The sequence below is a fragment of the Eptesicus fuscus genome, chromosome 18 (assembly GCF_027574615.1).
Source record: "Eptesicus fuscus isolate TK198812 chromosome 18, DD_ASM_mEF_20220401, whole genome shotgun sequence".
Classification (NCBI taxonomy): Eukaryota; Metazoa; Chordata; class Mammalia; order Chiroptera; family Vespertilionidae; genus Eptesicus; species Eptesicus fuscus.
The window spans coordinates 8,491,153-8,510,200 of NC_072490.1; the positions used below are offsets into that span (position 1 = coordinate 8,491,153).

Below are 19,048 nucleotides of genomic sequence, written 5' to 3' on the forward strand. Positions count from 1 at the left end.
AGATCTTGCCCTGGGACCTCCCCTAAAATCTCCACCCTTAAAACTCAGAGGAAGGAGGATCCAGTCTCTCCCTCCTGGGAGCATGCCTGCACCCCCTCCCTCCCCCTGCCCCTCCAGGCCTGTCACCTTTACCTCCCTCACTTCCAAGCTTGTTTCCTAAACCCATTTCTTCTACCAATTACTTCTTCTAACTCTGTGATCTTATAAATTAATGTTCTCTTGTAGTTTGAGTCTTGGCTCTGAATTCTTTCCTAGCCAGAGCTCAAGTGCTGAGGTTGCTGAGCCCAGGTCCCAGTCTGGCCCCACAGGTGCCCTTCCCGCTGCCGCCAACAGATCCAGACTTAGGGGCGGCCAGAGGGACCGGCAGGGATTCCTGGCTCTTCCGCCGGCAGAGGCCTCCCAACTCCTCCGAGTAGACCCGGGGCTAGCGATCTAGACAGAGCAGGGCACCCCGAGACAGGTCTCTGCCCTCCCATGCTCTGCAGAACGTAGGGGCGGGGTTACCTCGGCGGGTAGGATGGCCAGAAAGGACCAACAACACGCAGAGGCGGCCTCCGGACGTGCTAGAGCGGCTGCGGGGGGGGGGGTGGGGTGGTGGGAGGGGGGCAGGGAGAGGGGGTCCCACGGCCGGAAAAGCGGTGATGCACTTCCGGCCCTGTAGTCTGAGCTTTGGTTTAGGGGTCCACGCGTAGGCGCTCTCAGCCCGTCCCTCGGGGGGAGTTTGCGCCAAGGCGCTGTGTGTCTGTCATTTCGTCTGCAGAGCAGTCAGTAAGGCAGTGAGGCTGGTGGTGTCAAAATTTCTGCTCGGGTCCGAGTTCGTTGTCTTGCAAAATTGAAGAATGAGTTCACGGACAAAGACGGTAAGCGGAAGCAGAGTTTATCGAGAGACAGAGACAGACTCCCTGCTGGAGGGAGCCGCAGGGAGGGGGCCCAACCGGGTTGCCAGTTACGTTTCTTAGTCTAGGGGTAGACAAATGCTTTGCTGGCTTCTGCTTGGTTCTTGCAAAGAATTCTGCCTTAGTAACACCCGAACATTGTAAAGCTCACGTCTCCCCGCACCCTTCCTTCCTGCCCGGTTGGGTTGCCCGTTCTGTCGGAACAGGGCGTGGTCAGCAAGCTGCATCCCGCCCAGGTCTGCAGTGTCCTCCTCCTCCTCCACACGCCCCGCCTGTGACCCCGCCCCTGACTGCCTAGCCCTCGCCTATCTCTTCCCTGGGTTTGGAGGAGGACTAGCTGCGGGGAGCCTCCTTCCCTCCCATCACTGCTGTTTCGAATACGCACGTTGAGCGAAGCCACCACTTGGCCCAGATTCGGGGGAGTTCTCAGAAGCCCCTCGAGAGCATGGTTTCGGTGTCCTTCCGCATTTATCCATAGATGGCCCAGGATTTTGAGCAACTGGGCACCGACCAGAAGGTTCCGTTTATCTGTTGTGGTTACCATATTGGGGTTCTCTGTGCCATCTCTAGTCCGTTTGCACCGCCAATCCCCCCGTCTTTTTGCCCTTTGTTCCAATTCTAGACGATATTGACGGCTCCCCCCAATGCCTGCCACTTCCTGCCCACCGCCTCACCCCCAGAATGCAACAGCAGTCCCGTTGGAATGGAGGTGCAGGGGAGAAATTATTTCACTCTGCCTTTAGGTCGGGTAATAGTTTCAAAGGGCTTACTTATGGTTCCTTTGCCTTCCTGGCATCCAGGGTTTCTTCTTTTTTCCCCTCAGGAATTGAAGGGAACTCCTTTATGGCAGCTGGGCTCTTGACAACCCGGCCCATACCTGTGTCGGTGTTTAAACCTAAAAATAAAAAGCCGAAGTGAGAGGCAGCCGGTGTTTATTTAACATCAAAGAATAGCTATTCAGGAAGCACTGATTCAGGCAGAAACCCAAAGAGTGTTCTGATTATGGGGTGAAGGGAAGGCGAGTAATTATGTGAATAGAAGAGACTGAATATACATATGGATAATGGCCAGACCATCTAGAAAAATAGAACGCTGACCTCCAACCTTAAGCAATCAGCCCAGGAAGGTAATCCATTATCTGCAGTAACCAGTCCAAGTCTAACTACTATCTGTGTCAGCGAGTCCAGGAAGCCGCAATAATCCTTGTATCCCCAAACAGCCAGAGTTTGATTAATATGCTCCCCGAGCCAATGACATACAGTGTTCTGCTTCTAGCCACCCCTCATGCCAACGAGTCTCCACTCAGAGCACACCCGAGGCCTTTTTCCTACTATAAAGCTTTCCCACTGCTCTGCCTACTTTGAGTTTCTGCCAAATGCAGGTGACTCTGGCCAACTCCCTTGCTATAATAAACTCTGAATAAATATGGTTTGCTTGTTCCTGTTTGGGTGGTCTTCATTTATTTCCACAACTCTGTTTAAGTTTAACTTCCTGACATGCTGTGTGATGCTAGGTAAGCCATTTCCTCTCTTTGGACCTTATTTTCAACTGAACATTTGAAGAAATGTTCAACATTTATTTTATTCAACAAATACTCCTTGGCACTTGAAGAATCTGGGCCCTAAGAGGTGCTGGGCACTGGGCGGATGTTAGAGGCACAAAGATGGACATATCCAGGAAGTCATCTGTTCTCTAGGAATGTAAAACAGTAAAGGAAGGCAGATACAAGGCACATAGTCAAGTGAAGTATATACTAGCTTATGTCAGCATCCACCCTACAGGGGTACAGAGAAAAGGAGAAGTGTGGTCAGTGGGGAGAGGACCTGGAAAGGGTTCCCAGAGGAAGCCTGTGGTGTCCCGGGCAGTGGATGTTTCGGGGAGATCTTTGGAGGGAAGAAAGGACCACAGAGACGAGGTGCCCTCCATCATCCTGGAGAAGCCAGAGTGGCACGAATATTGCAGCCTTCACCTCTTCCTGTGGAGCCCTGGCCTGTGTAGAGTGTGGGCTGCTGGGTGTGGGGCTAGCATGGCTGGCAGGACCCCTGGGGGTGGGCCTCTATGTCAGGCCCTCCCCTGTCTGGAGTGCCCCTTCCCCACACTGGGCAGCCCCCGAGTGGTCCCAGGGCACACTCACTTCCCCATGGGCGGCCCAGGCCATGGCCAGGCCATTGGAGCTGCTGCTGGGACAGCCGGCACTGGCCCTGGATGTGCCTGGTGAGTGCAGCACCGGCACCACAAAGCTGACTCAGTTGTGCCCCCCAACTCTAGGCCCAGATTAAGGGCGGAAAGAGGGTAGTGAGGCACCCCCGGGAAATTGGGGTACATCCCAGAGTGGAGAACCTGGAGGAAGAGACTGGGAGCAGAATGGCTTTGACACTCCTCAGAGTGACACATCAGGAGAAGCACACACGCAGCTGGCTAGCTGCACATGAGCCGAGTGCTGGGGCAGAGGTGGTCACCGCGCTGTGCGCAGTGACAGTTGCCCAGAATTTCCATGACACCTGTTTTACAGAACTGGTTATGTTTAAGCTAGGTCTTGAGATGAACATGAGTTTGCAGGCTCAGGAGGGAGGACCTGGATCTTCAGGCAGGGGGAGCTGCAGGTGCCAGGGGTCAGATCTGGGCAAAGAAAGGGTTTGAGTTCCTAACAGGATGGTGACAAGATAAAAGATAAGTAAGGGTGGTGGCTGGGGATGATCCTTGGCAGGTAAATTGGGCCCCTGAATAGTGAATGGGGGTGTTTACAGTGCAGAGGATTTGGACTTTTTTAGGTAGGCGTAGGTGAGCCAGCCTTTGAGCCTTGGAGTGCAGGATAAGTCGCTGTGGGGACTTCATAGGCAAGAATTGGCAGGAAATGGACCAGACTGGTGCCCCCATACAATGGAGATTTCGATCCTGATTGAGGCAATGGTTGGGAATTATAAGTCTTGATGGCGCTAAGTGCTCTTTGTTTCTTAAGAGGGTGAGAGAGAAAGGAAAGAAAAGGTGCAGGAGCTCTGGCTCTTGGAAGATTCTGGAAAAAGGGGACATTGAGACTGGGGCCTGGGGGAGAAAAAGCAGGGTGGGGTGTTTTAGAGAGTATGTTGGGGTTGGGGAGAGCAGAGAGTAAAGTCAAGAGTTTGAGTCTGTCCTGTTGAGTACAGTTTCCAGAGCAACTTGAGTGTTCTGGAAGCCCTTAGCTGCCTCCTGGGCTGGTGGCAGTGACATGGAGGGAGAGAAGAGAAGGGGTCCTACATAGGGGCAGGGCGGGGGTGGAGGGGGTGGGGAAGAAGGGTGAAGACAGAAGGCAGTATGGCATAGCAGGTAAGAGCCAGAGAGGCAGACAGGCGGGAGTTGTGTCTCAGTCTGTATCCTTGTGGGAAGGTAATCTCTGATCCTCGGTTTCCTCTTCCATAAAATGGATCTAACACCCTCATAGGTCATGAGACCTACACAAAGTAATATCTGTGAAGTGTTTGGCGCAGGCTCAATGAGTGGTGGTTGCTTTTGTTATCACCATTGGTGACCTCTGAAGGAGGACTCATTGTGGGGAAGGATATCACCTAGAGCAGTGGTCGGCAAACTCATTAGTCAACAGAGCCAAATATCAACAGTACAACGATTGAAATTTATTTTGAGAGCCAAATTTTTTAAACTTAAACTTCTAACGCCACTTCTTCAAAATAGACTCGCCCAGGCCGTGGTATTTTGTGGAAGAGCCACACTCAAGGGGCCAAAGAGCCGCATGTGGCTCACGAGCCGCAGTTTGCCGACCACGGACCTAGAGCACAGACAGTTGTTTCTGGCATAAGGGATGGGAAGGGGAAACCTGCACAGACTGTTGGAGGAGGTTTGCTGAAAAGAGATGAAGAGACTTGAGAATACTGATGGCCGATCGCTTTCATCTTTGTAAGTAGGGGCAAAATCTGCTGACAGTTCCTTTAGACATTCAGAATCCAGAAACTCAACCAGCATCCCCTCCAGTATCTCTTGGTGCCTGGTGTACCCCTTACTCCAAGCCTCGGTCCTGGGATTGTCCTGAGGGCATTTAAACACGTGTTGTTTCAGGGCTCAGTGACCTTTGAAGACGTGGCTGTCTACTTCTCTGAGAACGAATGGACCTGCCTGACCTGCACTCAGAGGGCCCTGTACAGGGACGTGATGCTGGAGAATTATGGGGCTGTGGCTTCCCTGGGTAAGGGTCTTTCCCCTAGGACTCTGTCTCTGTCCTTCAGAGTTTCCTGGTTCCTTCTTCCTCAGAGGCTCTGGAATCTTCGAGAGCCCTCGGCTGAGAAGCACCTTCAGGCTCATGGATTCTTAATGACCCAACCTCTGGTTCCTGGGCAGTAGGAAGTCCTGTTACCAATTCAGGCCACACCTAGGACCTCCTTGCCTCAGGGTCAGAGCTGCCTGCCTCCTAACCCCTTTGCTGTGGGTACAGTGGGAAGGGAGCAGATTCCTGGTGCCCCCCGGAGCCCTCAGTTCCCCATCCCCTAAATTCGGGAGATGCAGCCTCGTACCACATGGCCATGCAGATGTCTGAACTTGAGAGCTCTAAGAGAGGGAGAGAACCAGAAAGCTCAATTCCTCAGTGAGTGAAATCGCCCATTTGCTCACTCAAACTGTTATTGAGCATCTGCTCTACTTGCTGACCTTTGGAACCTCTGGCTGCTCCTCCCTGGGTGTCTTCCCCTTTCCCTGGATGTCCTTTTCTCGTTCTCCCTGGTAATTTCCCTTCTTTCCCCTCCTTCCCCTGGAGACACAAGCCTTGGGGGGTGGAGCCCTGGGATTACGCTGTGTCGCCCCACTCACCTGTCTGTCCCATTTCCTTCCCCTCAAGCAGCATTTCCATTTCCCAGACCGGCTCTGATTTCCCAGCTGGAGCGAGGGGAAGCCCCCTGGTGCTCGGCTCCCCAGGGAGCTCTGGATGGAGAGGGCTCAAAGGGCATGTGCTCAGGTGAGTGGAGACACACGTGTCAGTCACCTGACCAGTTCCCTTGTCTCAATCTTTACATTGTAATAATTATGTGTTCTCTTAACCTAGTGTCGTGAACAGCAGGGGGATTCCTTTTTGTTCTCTGTGTTCCCATGGTTTTCCATCTTCTTGTTTTATTCCTCCTGGCTCCTCTGGGTGCCATCTTCATTCACATGTTTTTTCTCTTCCCCATCTTTGATGTTCGTACATGGCCGCCACTTACCTTTACTCCCGACTTTTCTGTTTACTCTGATTGAGGTGGCCTTTCCACCCTCCTGGCCTGCTTATAATCTCCAGCAGAAGACTCTGACTGCCCTTTGGGGCATCACAGCCATCGTTATCATGATAAATCAAGAAGTTTCAATAACCCTGAGCCGAACAGTTCCTAGTCCTCAGGGATTTCTGGTGGGGAAAGCCGTGGCATTCGTTTAGGCCCAACACAGGGCTTTCCTGCTCCTAACTTCTCAGTGAGAACTCTGACCCCTTATTGCCTCGTTAGCCCCATTCTATCTTCTCCCCACGGGGGCATTTTTGTGGGCACAGTGGGACTCAAACTCTGCCCTCAATTTCTCCATTCTCACAGTTCCTTGCTGCATCTATCAGTCTTTCCATGTTTGGAAACTCTTGATTACAAGTAACAACCCATTTCAAACTGGCTTAAACAGTAAAGAGGAATTTATTTATTTTTAAATTTCTTTATTGATTAAGGTGTTACATATGTGTCCTTATTCCCCCAATACCCCCTTATCCCCCCACTCATGCCCTCACCCCCCTGTTGTCTGTGTCCATTGGTTAGGCTTATATGCATGCATATAAGTCCTTTGGTTGATCTCTCCCGAGGAATTTATTATTTCATGTAACTGGGAAGTCCATAGGTAGAGAGGGCTGCAAGTAATTTGATAAGAATTTCAATCTCTGCTCATTTCCATCTCTTTGTATGTTGGCCTTGTCTACAATCTGGCTCCTCTCATGATTGTAAAGGTGATTGGTAGTTGTGACTCATGCCTGAGAGGGAAGTGAAGCAGGCCTTCTGCAGACTTGAACCATTGCTAATCAGAGTTTGAGTATTGTTCCAATGAACCAGCTTAAGTCTTATGCCAGCTCTAAATCAATGACTGTCCAGGGAAATACTGTGCACCAATTGACTTGGCTTGGACTGTGGTCCCTGAATTGATCTCATGTAGTGAGTCAGGTGGGACAACCTGCTTAGCTTAGACTAGTGAGAGTCCTACACTAGGAGCTGGAGTTGGGATCACTTCCACAGGAAGGGCATGGCTTCTCCATAATGGGGGAAAGATAGAATGGATGTAGGGAGATAACTACAGGGTCCTCTGTATTCTCAGAATCTCATTGCTTACTCTCCCTGCCACCCAAGGGAATTTAGGCAGAAAGCCAACAGCTAAGTTATTCCTTAAGCCATACCCTAGCTCCCTGAACTGCAGCAGATCTCCCTGGAGCTCATGCTCCTACTCACAGTCCACTTTTGTCTCAGAGAAGAGAAGAGAAGAGACTACTCAGGGAACACATAGTCCCTGGCTTTAGCAGCATTAAAAGGTTGTCATTTGGAAGGTGTAGAGTTGATTTGTTTCTTTGGAGGCTTCAGATGGGCATTCCAAAGGGACAGATCTTAGCTAAACCCAAAGAATAGTGTATTAGAGTGGACTTTTGTATAGCGTTGTCTATCATTAGAGTAAGAAGTGACTCTGGAAATGGCTGAGTGAGGCTGTGAGGCCATTTGTTATGGAGAGACCCATTGTCGATTCTTTGTGGAAGAGATGACAATAGAAAGATGGATAGGAAGGAAGGAAACTAAGAGATCATGGTTTCCTGACATAGCCTCTGGTACAGCTCCTTGCAAGTCCATCGTATCCTGAATCTTTCCTAAGTGAAAGACTGAAGAGACCTTATCCTTTCCTGTTCTTGACATTTTAAAGTGAGTGATTTGTTTTCATATTTTGGGGAACTGATGGAATAACAATTTCATGTACCTCTATTTCCTATCCTTTATATATTTTTTATTTTTTTTTATTTTAGAGAGAGGGGAAGGGAGGGAGGAGGGAAGGAGGGAGGGAGGGAGAGAGAGAGAGAGGGAGAGAGGGAAGAGAGAAACATCAATTTGTTGTTCCACTTATTTATGCATTCATTGGTTGATTCTTGAATGTGCCCTGACTGGGGATTGAACCAGCAACCTTGGCATATCAGGATGATGCTCTAACCAACTGAGCTACCCAGCCAGGGCTTATTATTTATGTTCTTATGCCTCTTAAGTTTCAAGTCATCTGTGTTGCCAGTCTTTCCACCCACCTTCATTCTCTTCTTACAACTTTCATCTCTGCTTCCTTCCTAATGGGCTCCACTCCTCCCACTGAGCCAGCCTTCTCTATACCTTGGCAGGCTATCCATTACTTTTCCTTTTTTTGTTGTATGCTACCCTTCCCTGCATCAGAAGGCTCATCTGGGGCTTAGTGTTTCCCTAACGCAGTGGGGCCTGCCACAGAGTCAGAAGGCTCACACTGTACACAGTGTTCCCTTAAGACACACTGTACACAGTGCTCCCTCCTGCCATGGTGTCCCTTCCTGCTTGGATTTCCCATCTTGAGCAGGAGGACGAGCCATTGAACCTGAAACCACTTACTGGTAAGTGAGAAGGAAATGAGCACTTTTCTCCTAGTCACATACTTTCCTCTGTATTTCCCGTTGTAAAATGTTAAAAGTCCATTTTACCATTTATTTTCTAAATAAAAGATCCTCTAAAAACCTATAACTCAATCAAGAGAAAACAAACTCCAAGCTTCCAGCTTCAATTGAACAGGCACAATTAATTAAATTGGGTGCATTTTGGGTCATAGACTCAAACTGAATAGATGGCCTACAGTCAACCAACATTTTAAAAGTAAACATTTGTATTTTACTCATTGTGTTAGTTGCCAAGGATAAAAAAAAAACAACACAATATTTGGTGCTTATTCCAGAAGGGCTCACAATCTAATAGTAGGACATTATATGGAAATGTATATTTATAGCAAAATATGATACTGTGTTGCCGGAACCGGTTTGGCTCAGTAGATAGAGCGTCGGTCTGTGGACTAAGGGGTCCCAGGTTCGATTCCGGTCAAGGGCATGTGCTTTGGTTGCGGGCACGTCCCCGGTGGGGGGTGTGCAGGAGGCAGCTGGTCGATGTTTCTCTCTCATTGATGTTTCTAGCTCTCTATCCCTCTCCCTTCCTCTCTGTAAAAAATCAATAAAATATATATTTATAGAAAAATATTATACTGTGAAAGAGGTGTGAATAAGACCCTATGAGAAAAAAAAGAGGAGGCAGTCTTTTCCCAGCTCTGCCTCAAGTAGTTTGGGGAAGTACTTTTCATGGAAGCCCTGGTGATTGGATTGAATGAGAAGACTCCACTTCCTTTTAATGTTAACAAGTACGAGGGAGATTCTTCTTGCTGCTCCCCTCTATGTGTGACGAGCTCAAGTTCCGCAGCTATACCACAAGGATTCTTGATTTCTGACCAGGTCTTCTGCCCTGAATCCTGGCTTGTTCTCATTTTATAAACTAGACCACCTGGAAGTAATTCTGATTTTTCCCCCTTAGATTCAATTGGACTATTTCCCAAGAGCACCACTGCCCCCATGCTTGGGTCTGGTGCTGAGATTCACAGCCCTGAGGAACTCTCTGTCTAGTTGTTGCCTTTTGATTTTGGTGGCTTTCTGTGTGTTAGCTCTGTTTTGTCATTTCTGCTAGGTCAGGCCTCTGGCACTTGAAGAGAAATGGATATATTGGTGACTTTAGGCACTCTGTCATGGGTAATCAAGACATTTGCAGCTCTGATTTCTTCTTTCAGAGGGTGTGTTGAAGAGTGATGAGAAAGAAGATTTTATTCTGAAGGAGGAAATTTTTGAGGAGCCACAGGACCACATGGTACCATCAAGAGGACCCCCGTGGTGTGGGTCCCGGAGATTCTGGTTTGGAAAAACCTGTAAAGAGGAGAAATGCAGGTTAGGAAGATGGTGTGACTACCCCAATGGGGGAAGTGTGGAGAACATTACAAATGATATCATGGAAGTGATTGCCAAAGATGAAATGATCTCAGTAGAAGAGAGTTCAGAAAATACTGATGTTAACACCCACCTGGTTATACATCAGAAAATTCTAAGTGAGCAGGTATTCTGTATCTGTGAAGAATGTGGCAAGTGTTTTGATCAAACTGAAGACTTGTATCAACATCGGAGAATTCACAATGGAGAGAAGGTCTATGGATGTAAGGAATGTGGGAAGACTTTCAGTTTTAGATCACATTGCATTGCACATCAGATAATTCATACAGGTGTAAAACCCTATGTATGTCAAAAATGTGCTAAAGCCTTCATTTGGAAGTCAAAACTGATTCGGCACCAGATAATACACACAGGAGAGAAACCCTTTGAATGTAAGGAATGTGGGAAGGGTTTTAGTCAGAATGCAAGCCTTCTACAGCATCAGCGAATCCACACCGGGGAGAAACCATATACATGTAAGGAGTGTGGGAAAAGCTTTATTCGGAACCCAGCCCTTCTTCGACATCAGCGAATCCACACTGGGGAGAAGCCTTATGAATGTAAGGACTGTGGGAAAGGCTTCACGTGGAACTCAGATCGTGCTCAGCACCAGAAGATCCACACTGGAGAGAAGCCTCATGAATGTACTGACTGTGGGAAAAGCTTCATTTGCAAGGCAAACCTTATCCGACATCAGAGAATCCATACTGGGGAAAGACCCTATAAATGTAATGACTGTGGGAAGGCCTTCAATCAGAAATCTGTTTTGATTAAGCACCAGAGGTGCCATGCTAGAGAAAAAACCTATAACTGTCAGACCTCCCACCTTCTGGAACATTAGAGAATACATAGTGGTGATACTTGTTTATGATATTCATGATACAGGAACCCCAGAGACAAAATGAGATGACTGTTCACATTTGCTATGGCTCTAATAGCCAGTATTACCTTTCTCCTCCTGAACAGATAACCTGTACTCTAGCAAGATTGGTCCCCCTGTTCAACCATGTTCATATTAGGCAACATTTAGTTGAGCACTTACTCTGTGCTAACCACTATACATACATCCTCTAATTTTTCTCAATCTGATTAAGGTAGATATTCATCCCCATTTTATAAATGAGAAATCTGAGGTTGAAAGGTTATAAAACTCATTTAAGGTTGCTTAGCCTGTGAGGGCAAGAAGGAAGAGAGCAGAGTCAAGAAAACAGAGAAATGAAGCTGTATCACTAATGACAGTATTAAAATTGTATTATTTTATGTTAGGGGCAGTGATTTTTTTCCCCTGAAACTACATTGTTCTAAAATGAATATTATTTATGCAAACCACCCTGGTATAGCTTCTTTTGATTTTGCCTTAGCATACCTACCCCACCAACAATGTATCTTGTGATGATGCAATTTCTTGTTAGTAGGAAATGAGATCCTAACCCCCTGCTCTTCCATATTTAAGTCTTTGGGGCGTGATCAGAGGAGCTCCTATAAAGGTCCCAGGTTATGCATACCATCCAGAACTTGAGATAAAATAACCTTGAAAAGATGTGACTTAAGTTGCACACAAGGACCTTGTGGATCCCGGGGGAAGTGTTGGTCTCAATAGGATATGGCTGAGGTCAGGATGCTTCCTCTGGACCCAGCCTTCTTGGTAGAGTGGTTGTTTTGTGGAAAACAACGGTTGAGCATGAATGTGAGGTAAAGAGAGCTGTAACTTTGAGCTCCATGTGGGGCATCACAGTGGCCGGGTAGGAACTAAACAAATGAGGACATCAACAGTGGCGGACAAGTGAAGTTCCCTGAACCGGCCAGGACAGGCTGAGAAAGAAATGCATGGGGCAGTGTGGTAGGCTTCTAGCTGGGGCCTGGACTCACTTCTCCCTGCTCCTGACCTTCCCTCATTCGTGGTGGCTCTCTCTACGAAGGACCAAAAAGCACTGCCTTTCTGACATCCTGGGGGTCTTCTGGATATAGAATAAGATCGCCACTCGGTTCCTCGACTTCCATTTACTCAGCAAACATTTCGGAGGCTCCTCTGCCCTGCGGCCTCCACCCCGTCCAGGGTAGCCCCTCAGCCCAGTTCAGATCCCCCTCCAGGCTCCAGATTGCTCTTCCAGGCCCCGCAGGGAAAGGCCCACCCGCAGGTGGAAAATACGTCCCGCGGGGGCTGGGCCTGTCTCTTCCCGGAAGTGGCTTCCGCCTCCAAGGGGAGGGACTCCTTAGGCGGGCTCCGCAGCTACGGGGACGAAAGCTCCGCTTCTAGCTCCCGCCGCAGACTCCGCCTCCTTCCGGAGGAGGTCGGCGGTGCGGGGAGCCGGACCCGGGCTCGGAACCCGGGGGCTGGGGAGGAGATGGGATTTATCTCGCCCGCCCTCCGGTCTCCGAAGGCTTGTCTCGCGGAACTAGGAGGAACCACCGAGATGTGGGGTCCTCCAAAATTACTAGAGGGAATCTCAAGGGCGGTTTGGGTCGGCGGGTCCGTGTGAGGAAGTACTTCCGGGGCGCAGCCATTGTTCACGCAGAGCGTTGGGTTTGCGAGCACCCGCGGGGCCGCGTGCAAAGCCTCTGTTCGTTGGGACTCGGCGTAGGCCGCTCAGAGCCCAGGGTGAGCGGGTCTGACTCGGCCCGAGCAGGAAGGGGAGGCCCTGCAGGGAGGCGAGAGCGGCGGCTGCTGCCACCGGGGTCCTCATCCCGCCACCGGGCCCGGGTCGATCCTGTCGAGAGGGGGCGCTAGCCTTCGTCTCCGACCCCCTAGTTTCTCGTCCCCAGCACAGCCAGCGGCCTGTTTATTCTTTTGGGGTACTGATAAAATGTGAGGGGCGTTGACACTGAGGTTCTTAAGAAGTCTTCATTGAGCTCCAGGACACGCTGTCCCCAGAGAATAGGTCCCTCGGCCGTTTCAGCCCCTCTGGTCCCGGCTGCGGAGACCCCAGCCCACCCCTCGGCCTGTGTACACCTAACGTCTTTCTCCCTCTGCAGGTGGTCCCAGGAAGTCGGTCTGGGAGCACTTTTATCTACTCACCTGGCCCGGTGTCAACCCCATCTGAAAGCTTATTAGTGTCCCTAGAGCAGGCGAAGTCTTGGAAGTACTGAAATGGTTCCCCCTCTCCCCACCCCCACCCCCCCTTCAGGGATGGAGGCTACTTAGTTCACAAATTGGAGAATGTGGAGTCCTGGATTTGGATTGGCCCATTTGAATGTTTAATCCAAAAAAAAAAAAATCCCACAAAAATCTCATGGCGAGTCACATCCATCAAGCACCTAATGTACAGTGTGCCCAGTGTTTGGCATATAATTTCCTGTGTACGGCATTGGAGATAGGGAAAGATTTCTGGGCCAAGAAATAATCCGTTATTTCTCTTGTCATTACATCCATTTAACGTTTCCTCATTGTCTTAACCCCGTGGTCGGCAAACTGCGGCTCGCGAGCCACATGCGGCTCTTTGGCCCCTTGAGTGGCTCTTCCACAAAATACCACGGCCTGGGCGAGTCTATTTTGAAGAAGTGGCGTTAGAAGAAGTTTAAGTTTAAAAAATTTGGCTCTCAAAAGAAATTTCAATCGTTGTCCTGTTGATATTTGGCTCTGTTGACTAATGAGTTTGCTGACCACTGTCTTAACCTAACTGTTGAGGTTGGTGATCCATGGGATTGAGCCTTTGGCCCTGTTAGTGCAGTGTGTTGGGTTGTGGTTCGTTAGTGGAGCGTATTGGGTTGTGATCCGTTCCCCGCTGGGTTTTTTTTTATGCTTCAGCTCCATAGCTATGCTTTCCCCATGGGAAGAAGGAAGGGAACGTTTTGTGGGGTGGCCAGTGCTGCCATTCTACTTTTAGATCAACAGTGTGGGTCCGACCTTTTTGCTTAGGTTATTTTGTTTAATGTGTCAGTATTACTAAGTATCCACTGCAAGGGACATTTATTACAAAGATATGATGACAGCATCATGACTTAAGAGAATTGGAGGACACAGCTACAAGGGGTCCCCATTTACTCAATCTGAATCACTGCTTTGGTTACCCTTGGACTTAAACCCTCCATGAGTTTGGCAGCATGCCTGCGATCTGGCCACTGTGAGATGTGTATTGTCACTGACACAAGGCAATAACTGATGCATAATAGTTGATACAGCCTCGAAACAGGGTGGATCAGATGTTGTGTGCAGGCGTTAGGGTCAGTAGAGTTATTGTGACTAATGCTTCTTTCTTTACCTTCAGCTCCTGAGACTTAACCTTTCCTCAAGACCCGAATAAAAGAGGTCAGATAATGACAGCAATGTCCTTAACAGCTGGGCCCCAGGTGAGCTGGGTTTCCTCTGTCTCTACATGAATACGTATGTGTATATACATATATATTTATATATGCATGTATGCTTATATATATGCACATATAAATATACATCCATATAAGTTGTATATATGTAAGTATACATGCATACATATACATATACAACATACATTTGTATATATAAAATCTATAAATTTCTCATTGAGGTATTATTTATCTACAATACAAATCTGAACTGAATAGCTCACTTTTTAGAAATATACACACCTGCCCTGGCCAGTGTGACTCAGTTGGTTGAATGTCGTCCCGTAAACCAAAATATCGCCTGTTTGATTCCTTGTCAGGGTGGGTTGCAGGCTCCATCCCTAGTAGGGAGTGTGCAGGAGGCAGCCAATCGATATTTCTTTCTCTCTCTCTCTCCCCCTTTCCCTTCCTCCCTCTCTAAAATCAGTTAAAAGAAAACATGTTTAAAAATATATATACACACTTGTATGACCATCACTCATATTAAGACATAGGACATTATCAGTACCACAAGCGCTATCATTTGCCATCCCAAGCAGTCCACCCCAAAGTTTACTGTTATTCTGACCTCTGTCACCATAGTTTAATTTTACTTGTTCCTGAACTTCATGTAAATGGAATCATTCAACATGTATTCTTTTGTATCTGCCTTTTTTTGTTTACCAATGTGTTTATGAACTTTACACATAACACTCCTTTTTAATTGCTGAATAGTTTTCCATTATATAATTACTAGAGGCCCGGTGCATAAAAATTCATGCATTGTGGGGGGGGGGTGTCCCTCAGCCCAGCCTGCCCCCTCTCACAGTCCGGGAGCCCTCAGGGGCGGGAGGCAACCTGGCGATCAGGGGAAGGCGATGCCCCATCACAACTGACATTTTTTAATACATCGTGTGTCATTTTTTTCTCCTAGTTGTAGTTCTGCATTATGGATATGAGTCCTTTGTCAATATATCTGTTATGAAATATCTTCTCCCAGCCTTTGGCTTGCTTTTTCACTCCCTTAGTGGTGTCCTCTGATAAGCAGATTTTTCTCTAGCCTGTTCCAAGTAAGCAGTGTTTTCTTTCTTTCTTTTTTTTTTTCATTAAATATATTTTATTGATTTTTTACAGAGAGGAAGAGAGAGGGATAGAGAGTTAGAAACATTGATGATAGAGAAACATCGATCAGCTGTCTCTTGCACAACCCCTACTGGGGATGTGCCCGAAACCAAGGTACATGCCCTTGACCGGAATCGAACCTGGGACCTTTCAGTCCGCAGGCCGACACTCTATCCACTGAGCCAAACCGGTTTCGGCAGCAGTGTTTTCTTATTGGATCTCTAACCTCACTACCTCTGCATGGGGGTGAGGAGTCATTGACAGATTGGAGAGCTCTGTGCCTGGGGTAGTGGACAAGGAGACAAGAATGAGGGAAGAACTGGGATGAAAGCAGAATTGGGAAATGACAGTAAAATGAGCAGCCCAAATAATCACCCAACTGTATTACAAAGTGGGGAGGGGCTGAGAGCTAAGTGTCAGCCATATCCAGTTCCATGTATGTCCTCCTTTTATGTACATAATTTCACTCTCAGGCTCAAGCCCACCTCCTATATAGTAGTCTGTTTGGAGGTGACTTATATTTGGAAGCTCATGTATTTGGTTCTAACTGGGAAAGTATGCTGAACTCTGGCTGCCTGGCTGCCTTTAATTTGCATCCTCTTTCCCCACACCTTCCCCCCAGGCACATGAGGGACCCAATACTCAATACACACCATTGTAGGTGCCCTTCCCAGGCCTCTCATGGACAGTGTTGACCATCACAAAGTCCTGAGGCCTGGAAGAGTAGGAGCTTGTTGTTTCAGGAGCTGCTGACTTTTGAGGATGTGGCCGTGTACTTCACTGCGGAGGAATGGGCCAGCCTGGTCCCTGCTCAGAGGGCCTTGTACAGGGATGTGATGCTGGAGAACTATGCGGCTGTGGCCTTCCTAGGTAAGGCTCTGCCGCGGGTCTCTGCCTGGACCCTCAGAAGTGAAAGGGCTCTCTTATATTTATTAGCTGACCCCAAATGCCAATGTCAAGAGTTGCCAGGTACAGACAGCCCCGGTGTCTATTTGACCTACAAGAAGGCTTTCCTTCTTTTTCCACCATAAAAGCTACTCTCCCTCCCTAGCTATCCTCCCTCCCTGCCTTAGAGAGGTACCCTCACCCTAGCATTGAACTTCCAGATTATCTTGAGAGAACTCAGCCCCTTAGTCTCCCTGTGGGAGTTGCTCCTAGGAGCCATGTGTCTGTTTCCCCCAGTGAGAATTTTCCATCCCCTAGCAAAGAAGGTAAGAAATTTCGTTTCCCCTTAAATAGAATTTTGCCTCCCAGGGTATTATAGGCTTCCTTGGGAGCATGATCCTGAGGCTTCTTCCCAGGACCCCTGTTTAGGGTACCTCTAGCTCAGTCCACCCAGGAATTGCTCTCCTCACCTCTGGCTACAGCTCAGTTTGTGTCGTCTTTCCTTCAAGCAGCATCACCCAGTTTCAAACCAGCTCTGATCTCTCAGCTGGAACAAGGGAAAGAGCCGTGTTTCATCGAGCCGCAGGGAGCCCTGAGTTGGAGAGCAGACCTTGCAGGTGAGTTAAGCAAGGGGTGCCCTTGCCAGCGGTGTCTTTTCCTTTGCTTTTATTGCATCAAAATGAACGATGTGTGTTCTTTGTGAAAAGCATCATGGAGTGCATTGGGATCCTTGCTCACACTCTGACTGCTCCGTGATTCATTGCTTCCTATCCGTTTATATCAAGCATGTCAAACTCGTATAATGAGGCATGCGGCCCGCTTGGCTGCGAGTTTGACATGCTTGCTTTACACTGTAGTAAACACCCTGCTTGAGTGTTTCACGCACTGGGATGCTTTGATCCCTGGGGATGTGTAGAAACTTTTTTCTAAATACTTGTCTGCTTGTATGCATAACCCATGGATACAGACAATAGGGTGGTGAAGGCCTGGGGCGGGGGCGGGCTGGGGGTGTCAATGGGGGGAAAAAGGGACCTATGTAATACTTTCAACAATAAATGTTTTTTTAAAATAATAGTAAATACCTGTCTGGTTATGTGTGATCACCTTTTTCCAGTTTCCCCCAGTTTTACAAAATTGGTAAACTCAGCGTAGTATTATTATCTTGTCCACTTACCAACAGAACAGATAGAAAAATTTATTTTTGCTTTTCATGATAATATATTAAAATTATATTTTTTATATTGACATACTTTAAGGTAGTTTACATATACTTTGATTTTTCCTTCCCTTTAGGATACAGTGCAAAAATAAGAAGATGTATGTACTTAGCTAAAATGATGACATATGCCATAAAATTAAAAATTCTTCAGAATCGTCTCTTCTGGGAAGACAGGACAAAGGCTTAATTCCTTACGTTTAAATACCACTTTTCAGAGTAAGGAGTTGATTTAAGAGCCATCTGAAATGATGTCAAGTATGCATTTTCTTGTTCTGCTGACACATGCATTTCCTAGATTTAATGTTTTTCATTCATTAAAATTATTCATGTTGATATACAAAGCTTGCTTTCATGTCCTTTTTAAAACAGCTTTATTGAGGTATAACTCACAAACTATGCAGTTCATCCATTCAAGATGTACAGTTCAGCGGTATTTAGTACATTCAGATTCATGTTAGCATTACTACAATCTACTTTTAGAACATTTTTGTTTTCAAAAAAGAAACCCTGTGTCCATTAGCAGTCACCATCCCTCTTTCCCCCACATTCAGTTTTAGGCAGCCACTTATTTACTTTGTTTCTATAGATTTGCTTGTTGTGGATATTTGATATTAATAGAATCATACAATACATGGTCATGTTCAGCTGGCTTTCACTTAACAGGTTTTCAAGATTCTTTCATTTTGTAACATGTTGTGCTCCATTCATTTTATGTGTTAATAATACCCATTAGATGGATAATATCACATTTTGCTTATCCATTCATTAGTTGATGGACATTTGAGTTGTTTTCACAGTTTGGGCGTTATGAATAACTAGAGGCCTGGTGCATGAAATTCGTGCACTTGGGGGGGGGGGAGTGTTTCCTAAGCCCGGCCTGCACACTCTCGCAGTCCAGGAGCCCTCAAGGGATGTCCGACTGATGGCTTAGGCCCCTCAGTCGGACATCCTTAGTGCTGCTGCGGAGGCGGGAGAGGCTTCCACCACCACCACTGCGCTCGCCAGCCATGAGCCAGACTTCTGGCTGAGCAGCACTCCTCCTGTGGAAGCGCACTGACCACCAGGGGGCAGCTCCTGCGCTGAGCGTCTGCCCCCTGGTGGTCAGTGCACATCATAGCAACAGGTTGTTCCGCCATTCGGTCGGTTTGCGTATTACCCTTTTATTATATAGGATATGATCATTAGTGTACAGTTTTTAATGCAGACATGTTTTCATTTCTTGTGGGTACATACTCTAGATATATACAGGGTGGGGCAAAAGTAGGTTTGTAGTTGTGAGTACGCGAAACAGTTCATTTTTTTTTTTTTGTATTATTAGTTATTAATTACTGGATTATTTTCCATATGAACAACTGTAAACCTACTTTTGCCCCACCCTGTACTTGCTGGGTCATAGGATAATTCTGAGTTCTGTCTCCACCCTTGTGAAGCTGGGACATTAGTAGGTAGGAAAAACTCAAGACCGAATCAAGGCCTAGAACAGCTTCCACATGGAAAGTTGACCACACGGTGGTGCTATTTACTTCTTCAAATCTGCATTACTTAAAACATTTCTCTTGTATACCCTTGATCTGGGACCAGCCTGGATGGGGCAGATCCTGCCTGCCAGCCGTGAAGCTCAGTGCATTTCCTCTAAGGAGATCACTGTCCATGACT

At 47.5% G+C, this 19,048-nt stretch overlaps 2 protein-coding genes across 5 annotated transcripts in view; both read left to right on the top strand.

Annotated features, from left to right (window-relative positions):
• Positions 1-12,329, top strand: part of ZNF662 (zinc finger protein 662) — a 31,972-nt gene extending 19,643 nt beyond the window's left edge. Inside the window, exons 3-5 of the mRNA XM_054708134.1 lie at positions 4,944-5,070; positions 5,719-5,832; positions 9,696-12,329. Coding sequence (XP_054564109.1) covers positions 4,944-5,070; positions 5,719-5,832; positions 9,696-10,729 — 1,275 coding nt within the window. The 3' untranslated portion in view covers positions 10,730-12,329. The remainder of the gene's footprint in view (positions 1-4,943; positions 5,071-5,718; positions 5,833-9,695) is intronic.
• A 68-nt stretch (positions 12,330-12,397) lies between these two features.
• KRBOX1 (KRAB box domain containing 1) lies at positions 12,398-17,733 on the top strand. 4 transcript variants are annotated; one of them, XM_054729817.1, is made up of 5 exons: positions 12,398-12,487; positions 14,094-14,175; positions 16,032-16,158; positions 16,683-16,790; positions 17,467-17,733. In XM_054729817.1, the coding sequence occupies exons 2-5, from the start codon at positions 14,143-14,145 to the stop codon at positions 17,577-17,579; spliced, it is 381 nt and encodes a 126-aa protein (XP_054585792.1). In that variant the 5' UTR covers positions 12,398-12,487; positions 14,094-14,142; the 3' UTR covers positions 17,580-17,733. The 4 variants fall into 4 exon arrangements, with proteins under 4 accessions (XP_054585792.1, XP_008152769.1, XP_054585793.1 ...); XM_008154547.3 differs by having other exon boundaries at positions 16,686-16,790; XM_054729818.1 differs by lacking the exon at positions 12,398-12,487 and adding an exon at positions 12,632-12,681.
• Positions 17,734-19,048: the final 1,315 nt, after the last annotated feature.